This window comes from Giraffa tippelskirchi, chromosome 1 (assembly GCF_054371585.1).
Source record: "Giraffa tippelskirchi isolate mGirTip1 chromosome 1, T2T-mGirTip1v1.2.pri, whole genome shotgun sequence".
Taxonomy (NCBI): domain Eukaryota; kingdom Metazoa; phylum Chordata; class Mammalia; order Artiodactyla; family Giraffidae; genus Giraffa; species Giraffa tippelskirchi.
Window position 1 is genome coordinate 102460394 of NC_137275.1, and position 26499 is coordinate 102486892.

General features: G+C 53.4%; 3 protein-coding genes across 18 annotated transcripts in view; 2 read left to right on the plus strand and 1 right to left on the minus strand.

The window, feature by feature from the left end:
• The window catches only part of LOC145504728 (liprin-alpha-1-like), a 59237-nt gene extending 34096 nt beyond the window's left edge, over positions 1 to 25141 (minus strand). For 2 of the 5 annotated variants that reach the window (XM_081486080.1, XM_081486035.1), the window contains exons 1-4: positions 11503 to 11696; positions 5926 to 5992; positions 4384 to 4489; positions 3054 to 3128 (exon numbers count right to left, since the gene is read on the minus strand). In XM_081486080.1, the coding sequence (XP_081342206.1) occupies positions 3054 to 3094 (41 nt within the window). In that variant the 5' untranslated portion in view covers positions 3095 to 3128; positions 4384 to 4489; positions 5926 to 5992; positions 11503 to 11696. Of the gene's footprint in view, positions 1 to 3053; positions 3129 to 4383; positions 4490 to 5925; positions 5993 to 11502; positions 11697 to 19246; positions 19390 to 21692; positions 21794 to 24934 lie in introns of those variants that run through there. The other 3 variants (XM_081486040.1, XM_081486049.1, XM_081486088.1) reach the window with 3 other exon arrangements.
• Positions 1 to 26499, plus strand: part of LOC145505566 (liprin-alpha-1-like) — a 488322-nt gene that overhangs the window by 100755 nt on the left and 361068 nt on the right. For 10 of the 12 annotated variants that reach the window (XR_014053138.1, XR_014053143.1, XR_014053132.1 and 7 more), the window contains exon 1: positions 25300 to 25542. The exons of 1 other annotated variant lie outside the window; for it this stretch is intronic. The gene's annotated coding sequence lies outside the window, so the exon portion shown is untranslated. Of the gene's footprint in view, positions 1 to 24001; positions 24127 to 25299; positions 25543 to 26499 lie in introns of those variants that run through there. One more of the 12 variants, XR_014053124.1, reaches the window with a different exon arrangement.
• Positions 11228 to 12099, plus strand: LOC145505545 (uncharacterized). Its single transcript, XM_081487970.1, has 2 exons — positions 11228 to 11738; positions 11881 to 12099. Exon 1 carries the CDS (start codon positions 11311 to 11313, stop codon positions 11707 to 11709), a length of 399 nt encoding a protein of 132 aa, XP_081344096.1. The 5' UTR covers positions 11228 to 11310; the 3' UTR covers positions 11710 to 11738; positions 11881 to 12099.

The following is a 26499-nucleotide window of genomic DNA, read 5'->3' on the forward strand; positions in this document are numbered from 1 at the left end:
AGTACGGCTCTTGAAGTAAGTCAGATGCAATAATTGATTATGCATAGAACCAAAGCAAACAAATTCACATTAGGCAGGATGCTTTTTTTTTTTTCTGTTTCCATTTTTGCTTTTTACATTTTTCTCAAAAGACGGCCAAAGGTGTGCTGGGGAAAAACAGATCCTGTAGCAACTGGCCTGCAGTGCATGTGCTCTGGCCCTGTGAAACCTTGGAAGTCCACAATGTGGGCAGAAGCAGGAAAGTCTAATGTACCTGCTGAGAATTTTGGTGCCAAAGGCCTTTTTTGATAAATGAAAAGGTGAATATTATTACCTACTTCTGAGTCCATTCTCTCTTCATTCTTACTTGTAAATGTAGAAAAGTCTCTGGTTTTAAATTGACTTCCACTTTCTGATTAGTCCAGAGGGCAGTATTTCGCAGATCAGCAGGGAAGATGTTGCCCTCGGGGTCCAGCTAGTGAGGATGGAGTCATCGATGTCCCCGGTGTGTTCAGGGAGCATTCACAGCGCGTTACAGACGCTGCACTAATACTCTCCACGTGTGAGCTTCCAGACACCCAGGGGCCTCTGGTTTGCTCCTAGGACTGCGCATACTCTTCACACTGGAGAGTCACAAAGGTAGGACCTGGGTAGAAACCAAGCACGTCACACACACAGGTCTCCGTAGTTTTCCAAGGTCTGCCACGTGGCTCCTCCTGAGTGAGCTTCTGCTGAGCAAAGCCACGTTCGCACGGCTGACCTTGGGAGGCTGGTCTGTGGCCCTGAGGGTTTGAGGTCCACAGGAGGGCATCTCCTGCTCTCAGGTCCACCTGGTACCAAGACTCCCTGCAAGGTCCACGGCTCCAGGGAGAAACGCCACACGGGGTGGCCGCTCTCCAGGCCCCGAGTGTGTCCCTGGGACCCGTGAGCTGCTGTCCCCACCAGGTTGGTGGCCCCGGCTTCAGCCCCAGGGAACCCCACCAGGGGCGTGAGGGGACACGGATGGAGGTGCCCAAGGACTGGCAGAGCCCAGGCCCTGAAGGACGGGGCAGGGCAGGGAGGGACAGCGCCCCCAGGGGAAGGGTGCTGCAGGCACCAGCGAGGAGGAAGAGGCCGGCACAGCAGGCGAGGACAGTCACTCTACTGTTTGCGACTTACGAACTCAAGCTTTAGAAAAATGTGGAATCCTGGTTTCCTTTTCTATCAGGCTCAGAGCATGCCTCATGGCTCCCTTTGGGTTGAAGGGGACAGTGTGCTGGGGTCTCTGCCCCAGGAGCTGGACTGCACTGTGCGGACACGGATGGGCTGTGGCTGGCCCGAAGGAGTTTCGCAGCCCTGAGGGAGACAGGAGTGTCTCAGGTCTCTCTCCGCTGGGTACCCCAGGACGGTGTGACACCTCAGCCCGGAGGTGCGTGGGGCCCTGGCTCCAAAACCAACAGCGTTCCGACAACAACTCAGCAGCTCCCACAGACTTCACGGATGGGGCTGCTTGTCAACAGCTCCTGCGCTCCATGCAATAGTCACGCCGGCCGCTCTGTGAACGACTCCTGCTCTGAGCACGGATAGATGCCCCGTGGGCTGTTATCCCGACATCGCTGTTCATAGGCAGGACGTGACTTCTTCCTTCTTTGGGTATTTTATCCTGGGTAGGGGGAGGTGGACCCTCACTGTTGTTGTCAACAGCCCTCATTCATTGACTGTGTCCTCCGTAAACACTCTGTAGGAAGAGGTCTTTAACCAAGCTGGCTGCAGGCTGGCTTAGGAGGAAGCATCACTCCCTGGATGAAGACAGACAGAGGCTCTTCGCGGCTGCCTTGTGGAAGATTCACAGATTTCAGAGAATGGACTACAGAAGCCACTGTCACATTCGTCCTGTTACTTGGGGTTGATCCTGTGAGATGGGTGAGGCCGGGGCCCACCTCTGAAGAACCCACCCTGCCCAGGGACCCTCGGGTTGCTGGGGCATCTTGTGGGCGCTCTCGGGGCCTCGTCCTGCTGTTTGGCCAGGTTTGAGCCAGCCCTGCCCTCCTGGCGCTCTGGTCTAGGGAGTCCTGACATCTCACATCCTAACACCATCTCAGCCTGCCCCTGCAGGAGGACCCCAGCTGCTCTCAGCCACTTTTGAAACCACAAAAGGTTCAGAATCAGCCTGCCAAGCTCAACAACAAACAGAGATAAAAACGAGGATCTGTTGCAATTTGAGGAATACTACACTCAACTTAGCTGGGCTGGGGGCATGACTTCCGACAGTACGCTGGTACACAGGCATGGGGCACCTCTTCAACTGTGCCTTTTAAATATCTTTCCATCAAAAAATGATACACGTGAACTTACGTTCAAAACAGAAATAGACTCACACACTCAGAAAACAAATTCTACCATTAGCAAAGGGGAAAGGGGGGGATAAATTAGGAGACGGGACTGACGTGTACACAATATAGTCTATATACAGTAGATAACCAACAAGATCCTACTGTATTACACAGGGAACTCTACTCAATGTATTTTAAAACTCGATAAGGAAAAAGAATCTGAAAAAAACTACATCTATAACTGAATCACTTTGCTGTACACCTGAAACTAACACAACACTATAAATCAACTCAACTCCAATTAGAACATTTACAATTTTCTCGGAAAGAGGTGGGGAGGAGACAGAGGAGAAACACCCCACGGGACCATTTCTGAGCTGAGCTGACCAGCTGACCAATGTCATCATGCCTGGTGATGCAAAACACCCCCTGAGACAAACTGAAAATCTGTCAGTTGGTTTTGAAACCATCTACAAACCTTGCTGCTTTCCCAGGTTCCCATCCATCATTCTGTCTCCTCCCATGCACTGTTTGGTGTTCCCAGTCTGTTCTGAGCTCTATCAGGCCCACCTTTCGCAGACCTTTATATGATCATGGTCACACAGCAGCTGTGCACCGAGTATCTGTTTAGCCCCACAGGTAACCTTGAGATGAACCCGTTCATCACTCGTTTTCATGTTTAAAGACTATACATGAAGCCACAGGAGAATGGAATCAAAGGCCCAGAGCAAACTCAGAGGATGAGACATGCAGCTGCCTGACCTTGGTGAAGACAGGCGGGAGGCAGGCGGCAGCAGGTCCATCCGGCCGGCAGAGGAACAAGGTGGGGCTGGGGGCCTGGAGGGCAGAGGCACGTGGGTCAGACTCGGAACACGCAAACCACGGAAACATGGACCCACGTGGGTGACAGCATGGCCACTGACAGGGCTAAGCATTCATCGCACACCTACCAGTGCTTACATAGCAAACACGAAACAAGTCCACTGGTGCACAGAATGGTTTCTGTAAAGTCCACTCTGCTTTGGGGGTTGACAGGGAGTTTCTACTATACATGCCACCTCTGAATGACTTCTACTGCTTGGCTCTTTCCTAGTGTCTCATCTCAGATGTGCTTTCTCGATGGTTTGCATACCCAACATACCACAGAGTAAGTAAGAGCTAGTCGCTCAGTCGTGTCCAACTCTTTTGCGACCCCATGGACTGTAGCCCGCCAGGCTCCTCTGTCCATGGAATTCTCCAGGCAAGAATACTGGAGTGGGTTGCCATTCCCTTCTCCAGGGGATCTTCTCCAACACAGAGATCGAACCCGGGTCTCCCTGCACTGCAGGCGGATTCGTTACCACTGAGCCACCAGGGGAGCCCTGTCATTTCTAAAACACCCATGGGCGCTCAGTGGCTGGAGGGCACACTTATGACTCAAGAATGCGCTCATGTTGCAAGAGGCTTGGGTTTACAGATGCCCACCACAGCACCAAGGCAAAGTATCACATCTCATTTAGAGACATCTAGATTCTAATTTTTTACTTAAAAAAAGCTTCAGGTTTCCTGTGTTTGCAAAGTGAATTCACTACAATGACCCAGTTGTGGATACTGTTGTTCTTGGATAAAGCAGTTTTACAATGAAACGAAAGCAGGATGAAAATGCACAGTGACGTGAAGGAATCTGAATATTCCCATATTATCTGTTAAGCTCGCAGAGGATAGGTGGACTTCTGAGCTCTATCGGGTGGACTTTGTGGATAAGGGGGACTTTTCTCCTTTTCTGCTTTCTTTTAAATGAGCTAACGAATTTGGCTACGTGGAAGATGGCACATATGTGAGGGAGAATCAAGCAGTAACAGCCAACACAGATACCACTTTATCAGAGTATTAGCTGTGAGAAAAAGGAATTCTCAAAGGAAATGCAGATGTTGATTAATCAGTGGTGTGTCTCGGATTAAAAATTATTTTTAGTGCATTAAAAGGAAGAACTTAACTTATCATTTTCTTTCCTCCCAGTTGTGTGTCCACTGAGGAGATATTTCAGGGGAGGACTAACTGGGGTCTTTATGCTAAAGAGTCTGACTCCTCTCGGACTGTGGATAGGGCTCACCTGCTCAACAGGGACTGACAGAGGCTGGATCACAGCTGTGGTCACTCTTGTCTTTGGAGATGATGATCCAGTGGTCAAGGACATAGAAGTGGTTTTCTTCTGAGCTCTGCAAAGTAAGGAGTGAAGTCTTGGGTCAGAATTTCTTAAGCAGGAATTATTCTTTGAAATACTGCCACAGAACAGGCCAGTTTCTTTATGTTTGCTTAATCTGCTTCAACTGGAACTGCTTCAGAAATGGGGACCCACAACCTACAGTTAGAACAGTGGTGCTCAGTATATATTCAGAGGGGCCCACAGACAGCAGCAAAATAAACACACAGATGAAAGTACTAACTATGTATCTCAGCTCTTATTAGAAAGCAGAAAGTATTGAACTGGAAAATCCTAAGACAAAAGATAATACTTAGAAAAGCCCAGTCTGGAGCAGTAAGCAGATATGTTTAGGAAATGTTTAGGAACAGGCTTCGATATTTAATTCAAAGTTCTGGTGGTTGCTTTTCAGTCCAGCAACTGCTCTTTATTCCAGTTTCCCATTGTGTAAAGTTGAGCATGTCTTGGACTGTGGTCTTTTCTTAGTGCATAAAAGTTAAGAGCTGTTTCTAGGTCCAATTTTGCTAAGTCACAGGCTGTGTAATCTCAAGCGAGTCATGGAACTTCACTAAACTTGAGATCCTTGTCGGAATGCACAGGTAGCAGAGTATGTGATCTTATTAAGAGCCCTTTAACACATATGCTCAGTTAGCACTCAGTCATGTCTCTTTGCCACCCCATGGACCGCAGTCTACCAGGTTCCTCTGCCCATAGGATTCTCCAGGCAAGAATACTGGAGTGGGTTACCATGCCCCCCTACAGGGGATCTCCCCAACCCAGGGATCAAACCCATGTCTCCTGCATTGGCAGGCACATTCTTTACCACTCAGCCACCAGGGAAGCCCCCTTTAACATGAATGCTCAGTGATAATTTGAGGCTGAATGGCTATGATTGTTATGTATATACTAGTAAATCAAACAAATTTCTTAGCACAGTCTCAATATTCATGGAGTTTTCTACAAACTCTTGGTAGATTTTATCTTTGCAAAATAATTAAGATCCTAACATATTACTAATAATCCCTATGTCTTTGTAGGGACAATGACATTTTGAGATTTTCATGACATGATCTAACTGGAGATACACTTGATCCAAATGGAAACCCATTTCTAGCCTAATTAGATATTTTCTAATTTATGTGACAAGTTGTTTGTCATTTACATTTTAGTACTGATGTCAGTCATTTTCTCTCATTGTGACTGCTCCTTCTACATATTTATAAGCAGTCAGTTGGCACTGGAACAAACATTGTGGATGGTTAGATTTGGGGACACTGAGGATGAAATGCGGATTTCAAAGTTCAAAAGTCAAAGACTCTGTTCCAGGCTCAAGCATCTGATCTCTCACTGACATCAGCTGACCTCTTCCTTCAGCGCACAACACCAGCGGCGTCACTGAGCACAAGTCTGCTGACATTTTCTACTTAAACGGACGGAATCATACACACTTACTGTGGCATGGCTCCAGGCTTCAATTTGCAAGCTAAACTTTCACTGTCAGAATCTGTTGAACTGGCACCTGAGTGAAAAAAAAAAACACAACAAAGATGTAGGTAGTATCTATATCTGCTTCCATTAGCATATTGGGCACCTACTGACCTGGGGAGTTCATCTTTCAGTGTCCTATCTTTTTGCCTTTTCATGCTGTTGATGGGGTTCTCAAGGCAAGAATACTGAAGTGGTTTGCCACGCCCTTCTCCAGTGGACCACATTCTGTCAGACCTCTCCACCATGACCCATCCGTCTTGGGTGGCCCCACACGGCATGGCTTAGTTTCATTGAGAGAGACAAGGCTGTGGTCCGTGTGATCAGATTAGTTAGTTTTCTGTAATTTTAGTTTCAGTGTCTGCCCTCTGATGCCCTCTCGCAACACTTACCATCTTACTTGGGTTTCTCTTACCTTGGGCCTTGGGTAATTCCTCTCGCGGCCGACGCCGGCCCCCAGTCCCCGGCCCAGCCTAGCCCCTGTCGGCCGCCGCCCCCGGCCCCCGGCCCGGCCTAGCCCCTGTCGGCCACCGACCCCGGCCCCCGGCCCGGCCTAGCCCCCTGTCGGCCGCTGCCCCCGGCCCCCGGCCCGGCCTAGTCCCTGTTGGCCACCTCCCCTGGCCACCGGCCCCCAGCACGGCCTAGCCCCTGTCGGCCACCGACCCCGGCCCCCGGCCCGGCCTAGCCCCCTGTCGGCCGCCACCCCCGGCCCGCGGCCAGGCCTAGGCCCTGTCGGCCGCCGCCCCCGGGCAGGCCTAGTCCCTGTCGGCCACCTCCCCTGGCCACCGGCCCCCAGCCCGGCCTAGCCCGTCGGCCACCGCCCCCGGCCCCCGGCCCGGCCTAGCCCCCTGTCGGCCGCCGCCCCCGGCCCGCGGCCAGGCCTAGGCCCTGTCAGCCGCCGCCCTCGGCCCCCGGACCGGCCTAGCCCCTGTCGGCCACCGACCCCGGTCCCAGGCCCCCGGCCCGGCCTAGCCCCCTGTCGGCCGCCGCCCCAGGCCCCCCGCCCGGCCTAGTCCCTGTCGGCCACCTCCCCTGGCCACCGGCCCCCAGCCCGGCCTAGCCCGTCGGCCACCGCCCCCGGCCCCCGGCCCGGCCTAGCCCCCTGTCGGCCGCCGCCCCCGGCCCGCGGCCAGGCCAAGGCCCTGTCAGCCGCCGCCCTCGGGCCCCGGACCGGCCTAGCCCCTGTCGGCCACCGACCCCGGTCCCAGGCCCCCGGCCCGGCCTAGCCCCCTGTCGGCCGCCGCCCCAGGCCCCCGGCCCGGCCTAGCCCCTGTCGGCCACCGACCCCGGCCCCCGGACCCTGGCCCGGCCTAGCCCCCTGTCAGCCGCCGCCCCAGGCCCCCGGCCCGGCCTAGGCCCTGTCGGCCGCCGCCCCCGGCCCTCGGCCCGGCCTAGTCCCTGTCGGCCACCTCCCCTGGCCACCGGACCCCAGCCCGGCCTAGCCCCTGTCGGCCACCGACCCCGGCCCCCGGCCCGGCCTAGCCCCCGTCGGCCGCCGCCCCAGGCCCCCGGCACGGCCTAGGCCCTGTCGGCCGCCGCCCCAGGCCCCCGGCCCGGCCTAGCCCCTGTCGGCCACCTCCCCCGGCCCCCGGCCCCCGGCACGGCCTAGCCCCCTGTCGGCCGCCGCCCCCAGCCCCCGGCCCGGCCTAGCCCCTGTCGGCCACCGACCCCGGCCCCCGGACCCTGGCCCGGCCTAGACCCCTGTCAGCCGCCGCCCCAGGCCCCCGGCCCGGCCTAGGCCCTGTCGGCCGCCGCCCCCGGCCCTCGGCCCGGCCTAGTCCCTGTCGGCCACCTCCCCTGGCCACCGGACCCCAGCCCGGCCTAGCCCCCTGTCGGCCGCCGCCCCCAGCCCGCGGCCAGGCCTAGGCCCTGTCGGCCGCCGCCCCCAGCCCCCGGCCCGGCCTAGCCCCTGTCGGCCACCGACCCCGGCCCCCGGCCCCTGGCCCGGTCTAGCTCACTGTCAGCCGCCGCCCCAGGCCCCCGGCCCGGCCTGGCCTAGGCCCTGTCGGCCGCCGCCCCCGGCCCTCGGCCCGGCCTAGTCCCTGTCGGCCACCTCCCCTGGCCACCGGACCCCAGCCCGGCCTAGCCCCTGTCGGCCACCGACCCCGGCCCCCGGCCCGGCCTAGCCCCCGTCGGCCGCCGCCCCAGGCCCCGGCACGGCCTAGGCCCTGTCGGCCGCCGCCCCAGGCCCCCGGCCCGGCCTAGCCCCTGTCGGCCACCTCCCCCGGCCCCCGGCCCCCGGCACGGCCTAGCCCCCTGTCGGCCGCCGCCCCCAGCCCCCGGCCCGGCCTAGCCCCTGTCGGCCACCGACCCCGGCCCCCGGACCCTGGCCCGGCCTAGCCCCCTGTCAGCCGCCGCCCCAGGCCCCCGGCCCGGCCTAGGCCCTGTCGGCCGCCGCCCCCGGCCCTCGGCCCGGCCTAGTCCCTGTCGGCCACCTCCCCTGGCCACCGGACCCCAGCCCGGCCTAGCCCCTGTCGGCCACCGACCCCGGCCCCCGGCCCGGCCTAGCCCCCTGTCGGCCGCCGCCCCAGGCCCCCGGCCCGGCCTAGGCCCTGTCGGCCGCCGCCCCCGGCCCCCGGCCCGGCCTAGTCCCTGTCGGCCGCCTCCCCTGGCCACCGGACCCCAGCCCGGCCTAGCCCCTGTCGGCCACCGACCCCGGCCCCCGGCCCGGCCTAGCCCCCTGTCGGCCGCCGCCCCAGGCCCCCGGCCCGGCCTAGGCCCTGTCGGCCGCCGCCCCAGGCCCCCGGCCCGGCCTAGCCCCTGTCGGCCACCTCCCCCGGCCCCCGGCCCCCGGCCCGGCCTAGCCCCCTGTCGGCCGCCGCCCCAGGCCCCCGGCCCGGCCTAGCCCCTGTCGGCCACCTCCCCCGGCCCCTGGCCCCCGGCCCGGCCTAGCCCCCTGTCGGCCGCCGCCCCAGGCCCCCGGCCCGGCCTAGGCCCTGTCGGCCGCCGCCCCCGGCCCCCGGCCCCCGGCCCCCGGCCCCCGGCCCCCGGCCCGGCCTAGTCCCTGTCGGCCGCCTCCCCTGGCCACCGGACCCCAGCCCGGCCTAGCCCCTGTCGGCCACCGACCCCGGCCCCCGGCCCGGCCTAGCCCCCTGTCGGCCGCCGCCCCAGGCCCCCGGCCCGGCCTAGGCCCTGTCGGCCGCCGCCCCAGGCCCCCGGCCCGGCCTAGCCCCTGTCGGCCACCTCCCCCGGCCCCCGGCCCCCGGCCCGGCCTAGCCCCCTGTCGGTCGCCGCCCCAGGCCCCCGGCCCGGCCTAGCCCCTGTCGGCCACCTCCCCCGGCCCCCGGCCCCCGGCCCGGCCTAGCCCCCTGTTGGCCGCCGCCCCAGGCCCCCGGCCCGGCCTAGGCCCTGTCGGCCGCCGCCCCCGGCCCCCGGCCCCCGGCCCGGCCTAGGCCCTGTCGGCCACCTCCCCTGGCCACCGGAGCCCAGCCCGGCCTAGCCCCTGTCGGCCACCGACCCCGGCCCCCAGCCCCCGGCCCGGCCTAGCCCCCTGTCGGCCGCCGCCCCAGGCCCCCGGCCCGGCCTAGCCCCTGTCGGCCGCCGCCCCGGTCCCCGGCCCGGCCTAGCCCCTGTCGGCCGCCGCCCCCGGCCCCCGGCCCCTGGCCGCCGCCCCCGGTCCCCGGCCCCGCCTAGCCCCTGTCGGCCGCCGCCCCCGGTCCCCGGCCCGGCCTAGACCCTGTCGGCCGCCGCCCCCGGCCCCCGGCCCCCGGCCCCGCCTAGACCCTTGTCGGCCGCCCCCGGCCCCCAGCCCGGCCTAGACCCTTGTCGGCCGCCGCCCCTGGCCCCCGGCCCGGCCTAGCCCCTGTCGGCCGCCGCCCCCGGCCCCTGGCCTCCGACTCCCGGCCCCCGGCCCCGCCTAGCCCCTGTCGGCCGCTGCCCCCGGCCCCCGGCCCGGCCTAGACCCTTGTCGGCCGCCGCCCCCGTTCCCCGGCCGGGCCTAGCCCCCTGTCGGCCGCCGCCCTTGGCCCGCGGCCGGGCCTAGGCCCTGTCGGACGCCGCACCTGGCCCCCGGCCGGGACTAGCCCCTGTCGGCCGTCTCCCCTGGCCACCGGCCCACGGCCCCGCCTCGCCCTAGTCAGCCGCCGCCCCCAGTCCCCGGCCCGGCCTAGCCCCCTGCCCGGCCTAGCTCCTCTCGGCCACGCTTCTGCGCCGAGGCGTCACAGCCGCCTCGCTTCTGCGTGCTTCTACTACCCAAGTTAAATATTCCAGAGAGTTCCAGAAAAACATCTATTTCTGCTTTATTGACTATGCCAAAGCCTTTGACTGTGTGGATCACAATCAACGGTGGAAAATTCTGAAAGAGATGGGAATGCCAGACCATCTGACCTGCCTCCTGAGAAATCTGTATGCAGGTCAGGAAGCAACAGTTAGAACTGGACATGGAACAACAGACTGGTTCCAAATAGGGAAAGGAGTACGTCAAGGCTGTATATTGTCACCCTGCTCATTTAACTTATATGCAGAGTACACCATGAGAAACGCTGGGCTGGATGAAGCACAAGCGGGAATCAAGATTGCCGGGAGAAATATCAATAACCTCAGATATGCAGATGACATCCCCCTTATGGCAGAAAGAAAAGAAGAACTAAAGAGCCTCTTGAAAGTGAATGAGGAGAGTGAAAAAGTTGGCTTAAAACTCAACATTCAGAAAAGTAAGATCATGGCATCCGGTCCCATCACTTCATGGCAAATAGATGGGCAACAGTGAGAACAGTGGCTGGCTTTATTTTTCTGGGCTCCAAAATCACGGCAGATGATGACTGCAGCCATGAAATTAAAAGACGCTTACTGCTTGGAAGAAAAGTTATGACCAACCTTGACAGCTTATTAAAAAGCAGAGATATCACTTTGCCAACAAAGGCCCGTCTCATCAAGGCTGTGGTTTTTCCAGTAGTCATGTATGGATGTGAGAGTTGGACGATAAAGAAAGCTGAGTGCTGAAGAATTGATGCATTTGAACTGTGGTGTTGGAGAAGACTCTCAAGAGTCCCTTGGACTGCAAGGAGATCCAATGAGTCAATCCTAAAGGAAATCAGTCCTGAATAGTTATTGGAAGGACTGATGCTGATGCTGAAACTCCAATGCTTTGGCCACCTGATGTGAAGAACTGACTCATTTGAAAAACCCTGATGCTGGGAAAGATTGAAGGCAGGAGAAGGGGACGACAGAGGATGAGATGGTTAGATGGTATCACTGACTCAATGGACATGAGTTTGAGTAGACTCTGGGAGTTGGTGATGGATAGGGAAGCCTGGCGTGCAGCAGTCCACGGAGTCACAAAGAGCTGGACACAGCTGAGCAACTCAACCTCAGCCTCTTGCCTCTCTCCCCTCCCCCAACGCTGCTCTAACCATGGAGAAGTCTAGGGCACAGGACCCCCTCCCCGACCCCAGAGCCAACGGAGGAAGAAGGACAGGCGGGAACACTCCCTGCCCCGGCCCCGCTGACCTGCCGGAAGTCGGCCGGGACTCCGCGCGCCCCCTGGCCCCGCGCGTCCACCGCCCCGGCCCCGCACGACCCGCGCTCCGCGCCGCCCGCACTAACCGGCCTCGCCGCAGACACCTCCTGCCCGGAAACAGCTCGTCTCGGGCCTCAGGACTCAGTCCTGCTCGGCTCGCAGCGCCGGCCTCAGAATTCGGTCTCGTTGGCGGAGCGCCAGGGACGGAGAGCGCGCAACCGGCGGCCAGGAGCCGGGGCGAGGGCGGTGGAAAGACTTCTCTGTTCAGTCGGCCTGTGGCGGAGGGGGCCTGAGCTTCGGGTTCACGGAGGGGAGCGGAAGGGTGTGTCCTCGGGCGGCTGGGGAGGGGGAGGGGTGTGTCTTGGGGGCTGAGGAGGGTGTACCCTGGGGCTGGGGAGGGGTGTGTCCTGGGACTGCGGAGAGGGGAGGGGGTGTGTCCCGGGTTTGCAGCTGAGGGGCAGGAGGTGTCTCACTGGGGGTGCTGGGGAGGGGGAAGGGGTGTGTCCTGGCGGGGGGGGGGGGTGTTGCTGGGAGGAGAAGGGCTGTGCCTGGGTCTGGTGGGGGAAGGAGGTGTGGTATATCCTAGGGTTATGGAAGTCAACAAAACGGATGACAGTTTCTGCCCCATGGCATCGATATCTTGGGGGAGGCGCATAAAGCAGACAATAAACATATAAGTTATATGTTGTGTTAGAATATAATAAGAGTAATTGAAAACATAGAGCTAGATAATGGAGACTGGAAATGGCAGGTGGGGACTTAGATTTTAGATGGAGTGGTCAGAGGTGGCCTTGTGGAGAACGTGACATTTAAGCAGAGTTAACGGTGGTGAGGGGGTGAGCGCTGGGATTCTCTGGGGAGGCTAAGGGAATGGCTTGTACAAAGGCCTTGAGGTGGGAGGCTGACCCGCATGATTGAGGTACAGGGAAAAGCCATGCGACTGGAGAAAAGCAAGGTGGACTGTCAAAGGAGGGGAGGGAAATCAGGGGGCCACAGTCAGCCGTCAGAGGGTCTCAGGCAGAGGAGAGGTGTGATACGGATCGCTCTCATGTGTCACATCTCATGGCATTGTCCTGGACAGATGCCACACAACTGAAGCAGGACCCGAACGATAGACCCTGTGCTTCCAGTATTTGGCTATTAAAGCGTTGCAAGCTTCCACATGCGACATTCTACCTGCTGTGTCTAAGGTATTCATCACGGCAAGTGAGATCACTGGGCTGTACATTCCTAATTCTGGTGGACACAGCCCTGTTGCCTCTCAAAGGGCTTCGCCAGCCCAGATGCCCACCAGCAATGCTGACCACTGCCTGTTCACCACGGCCTTGCCTGCAGACCACTTCGGCAAACGTCCGAGTGTCCACTAGTCTGATGGGTGAAGAGTGACGTCTCAAGCAGATTCATAGGGACTTCCCTGGGCGTCCAGTGGCTAGGACTCTGTGCTCCCAATGCAGGGGGCCCAGGTTCAATCCCTGATCAGGGGACTAGATCGCACAGGCCGCAACTAAGATGCTAAAGATTCCACTTGCCTCAACAAAGACCCTGTGTGCCACAGCTAAGACTTAGCACAGCCAATAAATAAACACAGAAAAATTAAAAAGGCATACTCACAGATCTTAAAATCAAACTTTACAGTGACCAAAGGGGAAGCGTGGGGGGAAGTAATAAATTGAGAGATTGTGCTTGACATATACACACTACTATATATAAAATAGGGAACTCATGAGAGCCTACTGGATAGCACAGGAAACTCGGCTCAATATTCTGTAATGACTTCCATGGGAAAAGAATCTAGTGTATAGGTATAACTGATTCAGTTTGCTCTACAGCATAAAGTAACACAACATTGTACATCAACAATAATAAATATTAAACATAATAAAAATTAAACAATTAAAAAAAAGGACAATTCTGACTGCCTTTCTGTGATATTCAAGTAGCTAGTTGGCTACCTGTGTCAGGATACATTTAACAGGAGGCTTCCTGTGTGCTGTTTTCAGTCTTGCATGAATTCTATGTTCTTTGGCACCCCACTCCAGTACTCTTGCCTGGAAAATCCCATGGACGGAGGAGCCTGGTGGGCTGCAGTCCATGGGGTCGCTAAGAGTCGGACACGACTGAGCGACTTCACTTTCACTTTTCCCTTTCATGCAATGGAGAAGGAAATGGCAACCCACTCCAGTGTTCTTGCCTGGAGAATCCCAGGGACGGGGGGGCCTGGTGGGCTGCCGTCTGTGGGGTCGCACAGAGTCGGACACGGCTGAAGTGACTTAGCAGCAGCAGCAGCAGCATGAGAGTTCAATAATTTTTCTGGACACAAGGTCCACATAAAATTCAGTCTCATCTGTTTCATTAAGGAATTATTCTGTTAAGACCAAAATAAAAATAATATAACTTGAAATATTGATAGAAAGACAAATATGAATAATTGGAACCAAATAAAGTTTCTTGTAATTGGCAAAAACTATACAAATGTTTACTAAATCTTTCAGGAAAGAAAAACACAAAAATAATTCAACAGATATGTCCTGTTAGTGACTTCTCTAAATTGATTGCTAAGTTTACAGTTATTTTAATTGATATTTGAATAACATTTTTTGAGATCCATGTGAAAATATTTTGAAATACTTCTAGAAAACAAATGAGCCAGGATTGCTATGAACTTTGAAACACGGAGAAAAATTCAGAGAGGTGTATTGTGGATAATATCCCAACAGAATAACAACAAAAATCACATTATAATAATTATGTATGATGATAGCAAAATCAATATGTATATATAACTGAAAAACCTTATTTGTTGTTCTTCAGTTGCTTAGTTGTCTCTGATTCTTTGCCACCCTATGGAGGGCTGCACACCAGGCTTCACTGTCCATGACCATCTCCTGGGGCTTGCTCAAACCCATGTCCATCGAATCGGTGATGTCATCCAACCATCTCATCCTCTGTCATCCCCTTCTCCTCCTGCTTTCAATCTTTCCCAGTATCAGGATATTTTCCAATGAGTCTGCTCTTCACATCAGGTGGCCAAAGTATTGGAGCTTCCGCATCAACACTTCCAATGAATATTCAGGACTGATTTCCTTTAGGATGGACTGGATTGATCTCCTTCCAGTCCAAGGGACTCTCAAGAGTCTTCTCCAACACCACAGCTCAAAAGCATCAATTCTTCAGTGCTCAGCCTTCTTCATAGTCCAACTCTCACATCCATACATGACGACTGGAAAAATCCATACTTTGACGAGATGAACCTCTGCTGACAAAGTCATGTCTCTGCTTTTTCACATGCTGTCTAGGTTTGTCATAGCTTTTCTTCCAAGGAGCAAAAGTCTTTGAATTTCATGGCTGCAGTCACCATCCGCAGTGATTTTGGAACCCAAGAAAGTCAAGTCTGTCACTGTTTCCACTGTTTCCCCATCTATTTGCCATGAAGTGATGGGACCAGATGACATGATCTTAGTTTTTTGAATGTTGAGTTTTAAGCCAGCTTTTTCACTCTCCTCTTTCATCTTCATCAAGAGGCTCTTTAGTTCCTCTTCCATTTTCACCCTAAGGGTGGTATCATCTGCATATCTGCCGTTTTTGATATTTCTCCCAGCAGTCTTGATTTCAGCTTGTGCTTCATCTGCCCTGACATTGTGCGTGATGTACTATGTCTAAAGGAAATCAGTTCTGAATGTTCATTGGAAGGACTGATGCTGAAGCTGAAGCTACAATACTTTGGCCACCGGATGCGAAGAGACGACTTATTGGAAAAGATCCTGATGCTGGGAAAGATTAAAGGCAGGTGGAGAAGGGGTCGCAAAGAGTCAGACACGACTGAGGACTGAACTGAACTCTGCATATAAGTTAAATAAGCAGGGTGACAATATTCAGCTTTGATGTACTCCTTTCCCAATTTGGAACCAGTCTGTTCTATGTCCATTTCTAACTGTTGCTTCTTGACCTGCATTCAGGTTTCTCAGGAGGCAGGTAAAGAGATCTGGTATTCTCATCTCTTTCAGAATTTTCCACAGTTTGTTGTGATCCACACAGGCAAAGGCTTTAGCATAGTCAATGAAGCAGAAATAGATGTTTTTCTGGAACTCTCTTGCTTTTCTATGATCCAGTGCATGTTGGCAATTTGATCTCTGGTTCCTCCGCCTTTTCTAAATCCAGCTGGAATATCTGGGAGTTCTAGGGTCACTATGTGAAGCCTAGCTTGAAGGATTTTGAGCATAACCTTGTTAGCACGTGAAATAAGTGCAATTGTGTGGTAGTCTGAACACTCTTTGGCATCGACCTTCTTTGGGATTGGAATGAAAACTGACCTTTTCCAGTCCTGTGGCCACTGCTGGGTTTCCAAATTTGCTGGCATATTGAGTACAACACTTTCACAGCATCATCTTTTAGGATTTGAAATAGCTCAGCTGGAATTCCAACACCTCCGCTAGCTTTGTTCCTAGCAATGCTTCGTAAGGCCCAACGTCGATATTTTAGGAATCAGTGAACTAAAACAGACTGGAATGCGTGAATTTCATTCAGATAATGATCATTTTACTACTGTGGACAAGAATCCCTTAGAAGAAATGGAGTAGCCTTCACAGTCATCAAATGAGTCCAAAATGCAGTACTTGGGTGCAATCTCAAAAACTACAGAATGATCTCTGTTCGTTTCCAAGGTAAACAATTCAATATCACAGTAATCCAAGTCTATGCCCAAACACTAATGCCAAAGAGGCTGAAGTCTATGAAGACCTACAAGACCTTCTAGAACGAACACCAAAAAAAAAAAAAAAAATGATGTCCTTTTCATCATAGGGGACTAGAATGCCAAAGTAGGAAGTCAAGAGATACTTGCAGTAACAGGCAAGTTTGGCCTTGGAGTACAGAATGAAACTAACAGAGTTTTGCCAAGAGAACACACCGGTCACGGCAATCACCCTCTTCCAACAACACTAGAGACAACCCTACACATGGACATCACCAGATGGTCAATATCAAAAAACCTTCTACCTATTATTAAAACTACATTTATTTTGGATCACGCAGTCAACAGACTCCTCTAAAAGCATCTCATGTCCCTCGGGTCCAGGACTTAACCCGGGAGCCTGGGCACCCTGCTGCTCAGTGCCACTTCACTGCATGCCACCTTTTTGTCACCAGTCTGAAATTCCAGTCTTTGGAGAAGAGTCTCTGCCTTCCCACCTCCACTCTGCAGCTGCCAGACCATCTCTCTGACGTGAATAGACACCCTGCCCCACACTGGGTCTCCAGAGATACACTCACCCACCTTGATCCAATCCTCACCCTCACTCACTGCCTGTTTCCACACCCGACTCATTACCTTCCTATGATCCCCACATTTCCACGATGGCTTTAAACCCCCAAAATATGATCTGCTTAACATCCTAGCGCTTCAACTCGCTTTTCTCCACATCTCCATAATTCGTCAGAGAAAAACTGTACCACACACAACTCAACAGGCCAGGATGCCCTTGCAAAAGGAGAGAGACTGCCCCCAGCTCCTCTGGGATAAAGGCAGGCGAGGTCTGAGCCCTGGGCTGAGCTAGTGAGTAGTTCAGAGGACACAGGGTGGGGGCCCGGTCACGCCATGAGGACTCCCGAGTCTGCCTACTGGCACTGAGGGTTCTGCCTGCCACAGAGCCCGGGGCCAGCAACTGTCTCACTCAGTGACTGTGGCTGAAAGGGGCGGATTCTAAGCCCTTGAGGAAGGCATTTCTAGCCATCCAGCAAGTGGTTGGGAGAAGATTTACATCTCAAATGAGTAAAGAAAGAATTTACAACCACAAGTTTTCCAAAGTAAATGCTCTCAGAAAAAAGAAAAGATGGAAGGCTTATGATAAGGAGAAGTTTATCTAAATACTGGTCAAGCTGAGGGGCTGCTGAGGTCTTCCTGGTCACTACTGTGACTGCATGTATGCATGCTAAACTGCCCAGTGTCCGACTCTTTGCGACCCCATGAACTATAGCCTGCCAGGCTCCTCTGTCCATGGGATTCTCCAGGCAAGAAAACTGGAGTGCGTTACCATTTCCTTCTCTAGAAGATCTTTCTAACCTGGGGATTGAACCTGTGTCTTTTTTGTCTCCTGCACTGGCAGGTGGTTCTTTATGACCACAATCTCCCCGCAGCGATTGTACATCCAGGCATTTTACCAGGTTGATGGGTTGGTGGAGGAGGAAGGGCAGGCCTCAGAGCCTAGGAGCAGAGCCCCTGTTAAAAGCAGGGGCGGGATTCCCTCCTCTCACAGCTCCCTCCCTCAAGACTCTTCCTTCTCTGGAGAGTCTGCACTGAGTAAGGGGCAGATGGGCCCCTGAGTAGAGCAGCTGGAGTTTGTCAGGTGGATTCAACGGGAGCTGTGTCTTCCCTGATACTCCAAGGACGGAGTCAGTGGCAGGAGCCGAGCTCTGCGGGAGTGAGAGAGAGGATGAGCACACCTGTCCCTCCTGAGGGCGGGGAGACGAGGCCCCGCCCCACCAGGCACCAGTGTGCAAGCGGCTCCTTAGGGGTCTCAGAGGGAGGGGGCGCCATCCTATAAGTTGTTGTTGTTCAGTCGCTCAGTCACGTTTGACTCTTTGCGACCCCATGGACTACAGCAGGCCAGGCTTCCTTGTCCTTCACCAACTCCTGGAGCTTGCTCAACCTCATGTCCATCGAGTTGCTGATGCCATCCAACCATCGCATCCTCTGTCGTCCCCTTCTCCTCCTGCTTTCAATCTTTCCCAGCATCAGGGTCTTTTTCAATATGTTGACTCTTTGCATCAGGTGGCCAAAGTATTGGAGCTTCAGCTTCAGCATCAGCCCTTCCAATGAATATTCAAGGTTGATTTCCTTTAGGATTGACTAGTTTGATCTCCGTGCTGTCCAAGGGACTCTTGAGAGTCTTCTCCAGCACCACAGTTCAAAAGCATCAATTCTTCGATACTCAGCCTTCTTTATGGTCCAGCTCTCACATCATAATAAATGTTGTCAAACCTCCCACAATCTTCTGTGCTAGAATCCATCTTGGCTAAAAGATGAGCATGTATATGGGGAGGGCGCTGGGACAGGTCACATGTGGGGAAAGAGGCGAGATACCTGGCCAGAGTGGAACACAGCCCTGGAAGAAGTGTCCCACATTAGTGATTTAAATCCCGTCTCTGGCACACTCCTCACTAGGGACGTTGCCTGCTGTCTTCTCTGGGTCTGTGTGTCCGCTTTGCTCCTGCTCTACATGAACTGCTTCTTTGTTCCCTTTGCGTGAACTGTGCTGCCAATAACTTCTGTGCCTGCTTCACTCCATTTCTGCGGGGAATTCTTTCTCCAAAACAGAGAGGGACCCTGGTGGTCTCACCTGCTGTCAGCAGGACCAGAGCAGTGACTTTCCTCTCAACGCACATTGTAAATCATTCAGAGCCGTGTGGTGAGAAGGACATGGGGTCTGTTCAAACTGGATCCGTGTGGAGTTCAGGGAAGCCTTTTGCTGGTGGGGTAGGAGGGGGATGGAAGAAAGGCCACATTCTCTCCTCCCCTCTATTTGTATTGAATCTTTTAAAAGAAAAGTCTGTAGCAGCAGGAGAGGGGGAGACGGAAGGCACCTCGGCCACGGCAGGGGTACCCTGAAACTTCCACTCACGTTGGGCCTTCTCCCTCCACTGGGAGCACCAGGGGACGAGCTGGCCCACTGGCCTTGGCCCCTGCACCGTGGGCTCTCCCTACCTGCAGTGTGGCACCCACAGCACTCACTCACTCTCCAACACAACTCTCTTCCAGGCTGTGACAAGGACCTGCTGATCGACATCCTGACCCAGCGCTGCAACGCCCAGAGGCTGCTCATCGCTGAGGCTTACCTGGGTGCCTTCGGCCGGGTGAGTCCCCCCAACTCCTCCCGTTTCCAGGCAAACTTCTGAGACACCTCCGCACAGGGTCTGGGCTCTCTAGTCTCTGATCACAAAGGTGTCCGACTTCACTGAACATTCGAGACAGTTCCTCTACCTCAAACGTGTTGCACAGGATGTGGGAAAGAGACACATCAGAAGTGCCGGCACGTGATGTGTGACCCCACCAGCCCTTTCTTAGAAATCATTCAGCTTCATAAAGTACAAGCTCTCACAGCCCAACACTACCAGCTGGTCCAATTAGGCACTGCCTGGGAACACCCCGTGTTCAGCTCCAGGGAAGGCACATAGAGCTAATGATCCAGGCCCAGAAATAAGATCTTTTCCTGCAGTTCTCCTGAGGTCCTCACCCGCATCTCTATCCAAGTGGCTTCCCCACTAGCTTTTCCTCCCAAAGCTGCAGTTAGAGACCATTAGAAAAGAATGGTGCTCAAAAATAATTTCAGGCAATAGAACTGTCCAGAGTACTTTACGGAATCATGCACTGGTTTCAAAGCAGGTGCCATTAAGGATGTCTCTCCTCTTTTGTGCACTTAAACCACAGATTAAGAATGAAAACTCTTCAGTCCAAAAGGACCTGGAATAGCAATTACTTTTTGTCACCTGACCATTATCGATGAAATACCACCATAACTCTTTCTCTGTAAGACTAGTTCTTAAAGATTTACTCCATCTCCAAACCTCAGGCTCTGAACAATCACAGTACACAAAACAAAGGTGTTCTCTGCTTTGGAATGAATGACATCCAGAAGGCCACCACTGCTCATGAAATTAGCTGAATTAAACCGTAGTAGGAAACCAGTTGTTGTTTTTCTTCCAGGTAAAACTGCTCCTTTTCTTATGTTCCTGTGACACCCGGAGTAGTTTTCCTTTGAAAGAGAACATAAAAGCTACACAAGCAGCACTGTGTACAATAGCCAGGACATGGAAGCAACCTAGATGTCCATCAGCAGACGAACAGATAAGGAAGCTGTGCTACATATACACAATGGAATATTACTCAGCCATTAAAAAGAATACCTTTGAATCAGTTCTATTGAGATGGATGAAACTGGAGCCCATTATACAGAGTGAAGTGAGCCACAAAGAGAAACACCAATACAGTATACTAATGCATATATATGGAATTTGAAAGATGGTAACGATAACCCTATATGCAAGACAGAATAAGAGACATAGATGCATAGAACAGTCTTATGGACTCTGAGGGAGAAGGTGAGGGTGGGACGTTCTGAGAGAATAGCATTGAAACATGTATATTATCATATGTGAAACAGAACACCATTCCAGGTTCAATGCATGAGACAAATGCTCAGGGCTGGGGCAATGGGATGACCCAGAGGGATGGGATGGGGAGGGAGGTGGGAAGGGGGTTCAGGATGGGGAACACATGTAAACCCATGGCTGATTCATGTCAATGTATGGCAAAAACCACTACAATATTGTAAAGTAATTAGACCCCAACTAAAATAAATAAATTTATTAAAAAAAAAAAAAGCTATACAAGTTGCAGCATCAGTCACCCAATATTGCTGCAATATGCATACTGCCGTAAGAGAGGTCATTTTCAGTAAGTTCATATCCCAAAAGTTTACATACATCTGTGCCTTTCATAGATGAGGTTAACTTGGGTAAAAGCAATACTTTATCACTTTCTACAAAATGGCCCTAAAACAGACCAAGAAAAAAACTAAGAAACGAGGTGTTTGCACCTTCTCAGACACCGGATCCTCCAGGGAAGAGGCCTTACCACACGCCCAAGGTCTCAGAGTGGTCAGACCCCCTGTTCTAGCGCCCCAGGCCTCCAGAGAGCTTGAGGACCCTCAGAGGAGCCTAGTGGGGCCCCTCGGCTCTCAGATCCCATCAGGTCAGTTAGTCAGTCTCCTAGTCACTTTTACTGCCACGGGTCCCTGGCTCACACGGTTCTGATTTGGGCATCGCCACGTGGTATCCAGATGGATGTGGAAATGGTGCCCCCCCCCCCCAAGCTGCTGCCCCAGGACCTTACCCTGGCTATCCCTAAACTGAAGGCAGGAGGAGTCCAAACCTAAAACTCTACTGTCCCGCTTTAATACCAGAGCATTAATCTCGATCCCCCCGCAAAATACCCATCTGTGCACCGAATTCAATCCATCCTCCCACCCCTCTCACCAAGTCCACAGCATCTGCACTCTGACCCTCAAGCTGGGCTGGCCACCTCCCGCTCTGCCCACTGCATCAAGAGGAGGCCCTGCAGGTCTGCAAACTGAGCGGCCAGGGCTCCGTGCACTCTCCCCGGGACCTACACACTCAGGCCACCCCAGACACACACCCCCGAGACTGCTACACCACATCCTCTGCTGCCGGCGCACAGGCCTGGCTCTCTGCCCCTCCCTCCACGCCAGGTGTGCGGACTGACCTTACCTCCCGCCCCTCAGCCTTCACCTCCTGGAGTCAGGGACCGGGTCCAGCCAGGGTCTGATACAGAACAGGAACTGCATTCATAGAAGTCCACTCTGCCTGTAAATAAAAAGGAGGGAAAAAAATCCCATTAGGGTACACTTAACAGGGAAAAAAAAAACACCGACAAACTGTCTAAATTTCCCTTTTCCTTCATTTCTTCCTCTGGCTGCCCCCCAGTCAGCTTGCTGGACCTTGGGGATGGCTTCCTGACCCCCACTGCTCACGTTCAGAATGACTTCTTCCACCTGGACAAGGCCAGCTTTCCCTTCCTGTGGGAGAGCTGATAGATTTCCTGTATGCTAACCATTGATTTTTATGAACATGAATAAGAAAGATGAGAGGAAATTACTCTCTTAGCTGCTGAATAAGGTACAGTTCTGGGCACATTCCACAAATACTTCTTACTATTTGATACTTTACGTTAGACGAGCTGCTGACACTAGTCCCGAGACACACGAGAGGAGCCTTGGAACACCGCTGACACACTGGTCAGCGTAAGGGATGCGGTCACTCCAGACCTTGACCCAGAGCAGTTCTCCCCAGTGCAGTGGAACCTGGGACCCAAGATGCCCCTGGGCTGGGGAGGTCTGTCCCAGCTGAAGGGCTGGGCAATCTGACAGTGGTTCCTAGAGGAGGCAAATTCACCTGAAGTAATATTCTGGAATACAAACTGGCGCAGCCACTATGCAGAGCAGTATGGAGATTCCTTAAACAAACAGTTATCATATGATCCAGTAATCCCACTCCTGGGCATACATCTGGAGAAAACTCTAATTTGAAAAGCTACATGCATCCCAGTGTCCATAGCAGCATACAATAGACAAGACGTGACTTTTATATCTAAGACAACCTAAATGTCCAATGGCAGAAGGATGGATAAAGAAGATGTGATATGTACATATGTACAATGGAATATTGCTCAGCCATAAAAAAAATGAAATAAAGCCATTTGGAGCAACATGGATGGACTTAGAGATATTATCATACCAAAAGAAGTAACAGAGAAAGAGAAATACCATATGATATCACTTAAACATAGAATCCTTAAAAGTAATACAGATGAATCTACATAGAAAACAGAAACAGACTCACAGACATAGAAAACAAACATATGGTATCAAAGGGGAAAGGTGCGGGGGATAAATTAGGAGTCTGGGATTAACAGATAGATCCCACTGTAAATAAAACCGATAAACAACACCGGTTTACAGTATAGCACAGGGAACTCTACTGAATATCTTGCAGCAACCTATAACGGATCACCCTGCTTTATACCTGAAACTAATACAACATTGTAAATTAACTACATGTCAATATAAGTAAATACGTTTTTTAAACATTTACTTAGCACTGCACAGTGACAAAGCAGTTTGCACAAGTGTTTTTCTAATGTAACATAAAATTTCCCGAGGGTTTACACGATGACTATTGGGGTGGGCAGAATTAAGACAACTTCTAAGTCACACTTGGTACAGGTCTACAACATGGCTTCAAGAGCAAGTATTTTTTTACAACAGCAGGAAAAGTGATAGAAGTTATAAACATATTCCAACAAGCAGAGTGCTGGCCATCCTGTGTCTTGCCCTGAGCGCACACAGTTAGGTAAAGGTGAAAGGAAGAAAGAAAAGGGAACCACACCATGTCACTTTTAGTTTAAGTGGAGCTGTCGGAGCTGCTGCGACACGGCCCACCTGCAGCTCCAACAGATCCACTTGAAGGGCATCCACTCATCAGCCTAGTTTAGGCCCAGGCTGTGAGGCCCAAGGAGTCCCTTTGGGGCGAGTCTTTGGCAAACAGGAAAGAGCAGCAGGCAGGCTGCGGAAAGGCACCCTGCGAAGACTGCATCTGCAAAGCTGTGTCTGTCCCTCCGGAGAGCATTTAAAACACTGACTAGACAACGCAGGTGAAGGCTCCGCTCTGAACTTGAGAAGTTTGGCTACTTCAACATGTTACTCAATATCTGTTTTCCCTGATGAAAGGACTGTCTTCTGATGTCCTGAAAAACAAGCCACCACTACAGCGAGCTTCCCAGGTGGTGCTAGAGGCAAAGAACCCGCCTGCCAATGCAGCAGACTTCAGAGATGCGGGTTCAATCCCTGAGTCAGGAAGATCCCCTGGAGAAGGAAAGGGCAACCCCCTCCAGTATTCTTGCCTGGGAAATGCCAAGGACAGGGAAGCCTGGCGGGCTACACTCCATAGGTCACAAAGAGTCAGACAGGACTGAAGCAACACACACACACGCACGCGTATCATGTTAGAATGAACTAGTGCTCTGGAGAAAAGATCAAGCCGGGCGAGAAAAAGTACTGGGGCCGGGGCATACTGTCAACGGTGATGAGAGCAGGCTCTATGAAGTAGGCAGCCAGCACAGACAGCAAAAGAACATGCAGGTAACAGGACCAAGTCAGGTCCCCACAGTACCCAGTGTGGGCTGGGCGCCTTAGCCCCTGTCACATGGACAAGCCACACCTTATGGCTTCCCTGAGTTCTAACAGCAGGACCTGGGGGTTTTGTCTAGGTACACACTTCCTTGCTGTAGCTCTGTTACCTCCTTTGAGCCCCGCTTTTGTCCTCTAGAAAAAGGACATTGATTGCTACCTTAGCAGGTTGCTACCTTAATCCTGTGAAGACTAATTAGGGGAACCCTACAATGAGCAGCTTGCCTTAAGACATATCAATGACTAGCTGGCCTTAAGAGATCCTGGGCTTCCCTGATAGATCAGCTGGTAAAGAACCCTCCTGCCATGCAGGAGACCCCGGTTTGATTTCTGGGTCGCGAATCCTGATCCGCTGCAGAAGGGACAGGCTACCCACTCCAGTCTTCTCGGGCTTCTCTTGTGGCTCAGCTGGTAAAGAATCTGCCTGCAATGCGGGAGACCTGGGTTCAATCCTTGGACTGGGAAGATCCCCTGGGGAAGGGAAAGGCTACCCACTCCAGCAGTCTGGCCTGGAGAATTCCATGGACTGTAGAGCCCATAGGGTCGCAAGAGTCGGACACGACTGAGGAACTTCACTTCACTTTCAAGAGATATGACCTGAATCCAGATTAAACTGGAGGCTCCCAGTGTCCTCTGGCATTTCTTCCCTGAAGCCAGCCAAAACCCACACACGTGCATTTCCAGGGTCTCCACTTAGCCAGCTGGACAGAAAACCCAGCATGGTGCAAACAAGCTGACAGACAAGCAGGAGAGGACTCACCGGCAGACGGCTTCGCTCAGGTCTCAGGTGGATCTCCGGGACCACAGCAGGAACCGGCGCTCTCAGCCCCTGGGCTCAGCAGCGCCCTCATTCTCAGGCGGGCGGCTCTGCCCTGACGGGCGCGGGAAAGCCACCAACTTCCCCAGGCTGACCTCACGCCGCTTCCACCGCTGTAGCCTGACCTCACCCGGCCACACCCCTTTTGGCGGAACTTCCTCTTCCTCCCTTGATTCCAGCCTGAGGTCCGGCCCTGGGCCCCGATTGGTCACAGCCCCATCCCTGAGCCAATCACGGTGGCCAGGGAGGATGGAGCACACCGATTGGCCAGGTCCAGGTCATGGGACCATATTCCAGGTCCCGTGACCATACTCCAGGTCACGTGTGAGCTGCTCACCCTGTGTCAGCAGTGGAGAGAGTGCGGTACCCCAAGAGCAGGGCTGAGAGTCCAGTCACTGTGTCCGTGTGCTCAGTGTCCTAGGACCTGCCTGCGCGTCCTCTCTACACACTGCTTTGTCCTCTGCAGACAGAAGATTCACGATAAACCTCTTCGCTTCGCAAGCGCTGTTGCACGCACCCACATTCAAGGGAGCAAGGCCTCCGGTTTGAAGGTAAGTTTGGAGATCCTCTCTTAACCTCCGGGCTTGTTTCTTGTAGCCTGTTAGAATAATTTATTCAGTCTGAAAACCCCCAGGAGGACCACCACATGCTGCTTTGCGTATTCAGGATTCTTAGCTGTTCTGAGTAGAGGGCATGGCCCAGGGGCCTCCCAAAGGCAATGAATTTTGTCCAAGGAAGCACCTGAGAGGCTGAATCTGAGTCACTTTGCTGTACACCTTAGACAAACAAATTATGGTAAATCAGCAATACCTCAATTTAAAGAAAAGATATTTCCTCATCAAAAATTGTTCGAATTTTGTCAAGTTTTTCTTTCAATTGTTGGTTCTTAGTATGCAGTCTAATTGGTTTGGTGGTGTTTTGTGAGGTAGGGATCCAACTTACCTTCTCCTATGGATACAATATTGTCCCAATGGGACGATTCCTTTGTCCTTTCTCCTGGAAATGTCCTTTCTGCATTTACATATTAAGAAGCATTTTTTTTTAAATGCCAAGTATCAAGGACTGCAGGTCTTTGGTAATTTGTACAGCACCCCAGAGGCATGTTTCCACTTCTGTGTCTTCTCTTCGCATTTTACCATTGCCCGTTTCTAGTATACACAAGTGCCCTCAGAGGGCTCTCTGCAGTGAACCATGTATGTTTCTGTGAGGACAGAGGATGTGAGCATGGAGGAGAGGCTGAGTCCATAGTGACCATGTGAGCATGCTCAGCAACCCCAATATTAAGTCTGGCTGAGACTTTCTCAGGCAAGGTCTGTGTTTCTTCCTCTTGGTGTCTGGATACGCAAAAAGATGTTGGTGGATTGGGACGTGGGTCTCTGGGTCCAGCAGTGTAGAGATATACCCATGGCCTGCTTTTCCATGATATTTTCCTCCTGCGGGCTCCGCTGAGCTGGTGTGGAGAGATTTCTGCTAAAGGCTTGAGAGGTAGTCAATCCTTCTGCTTTTCA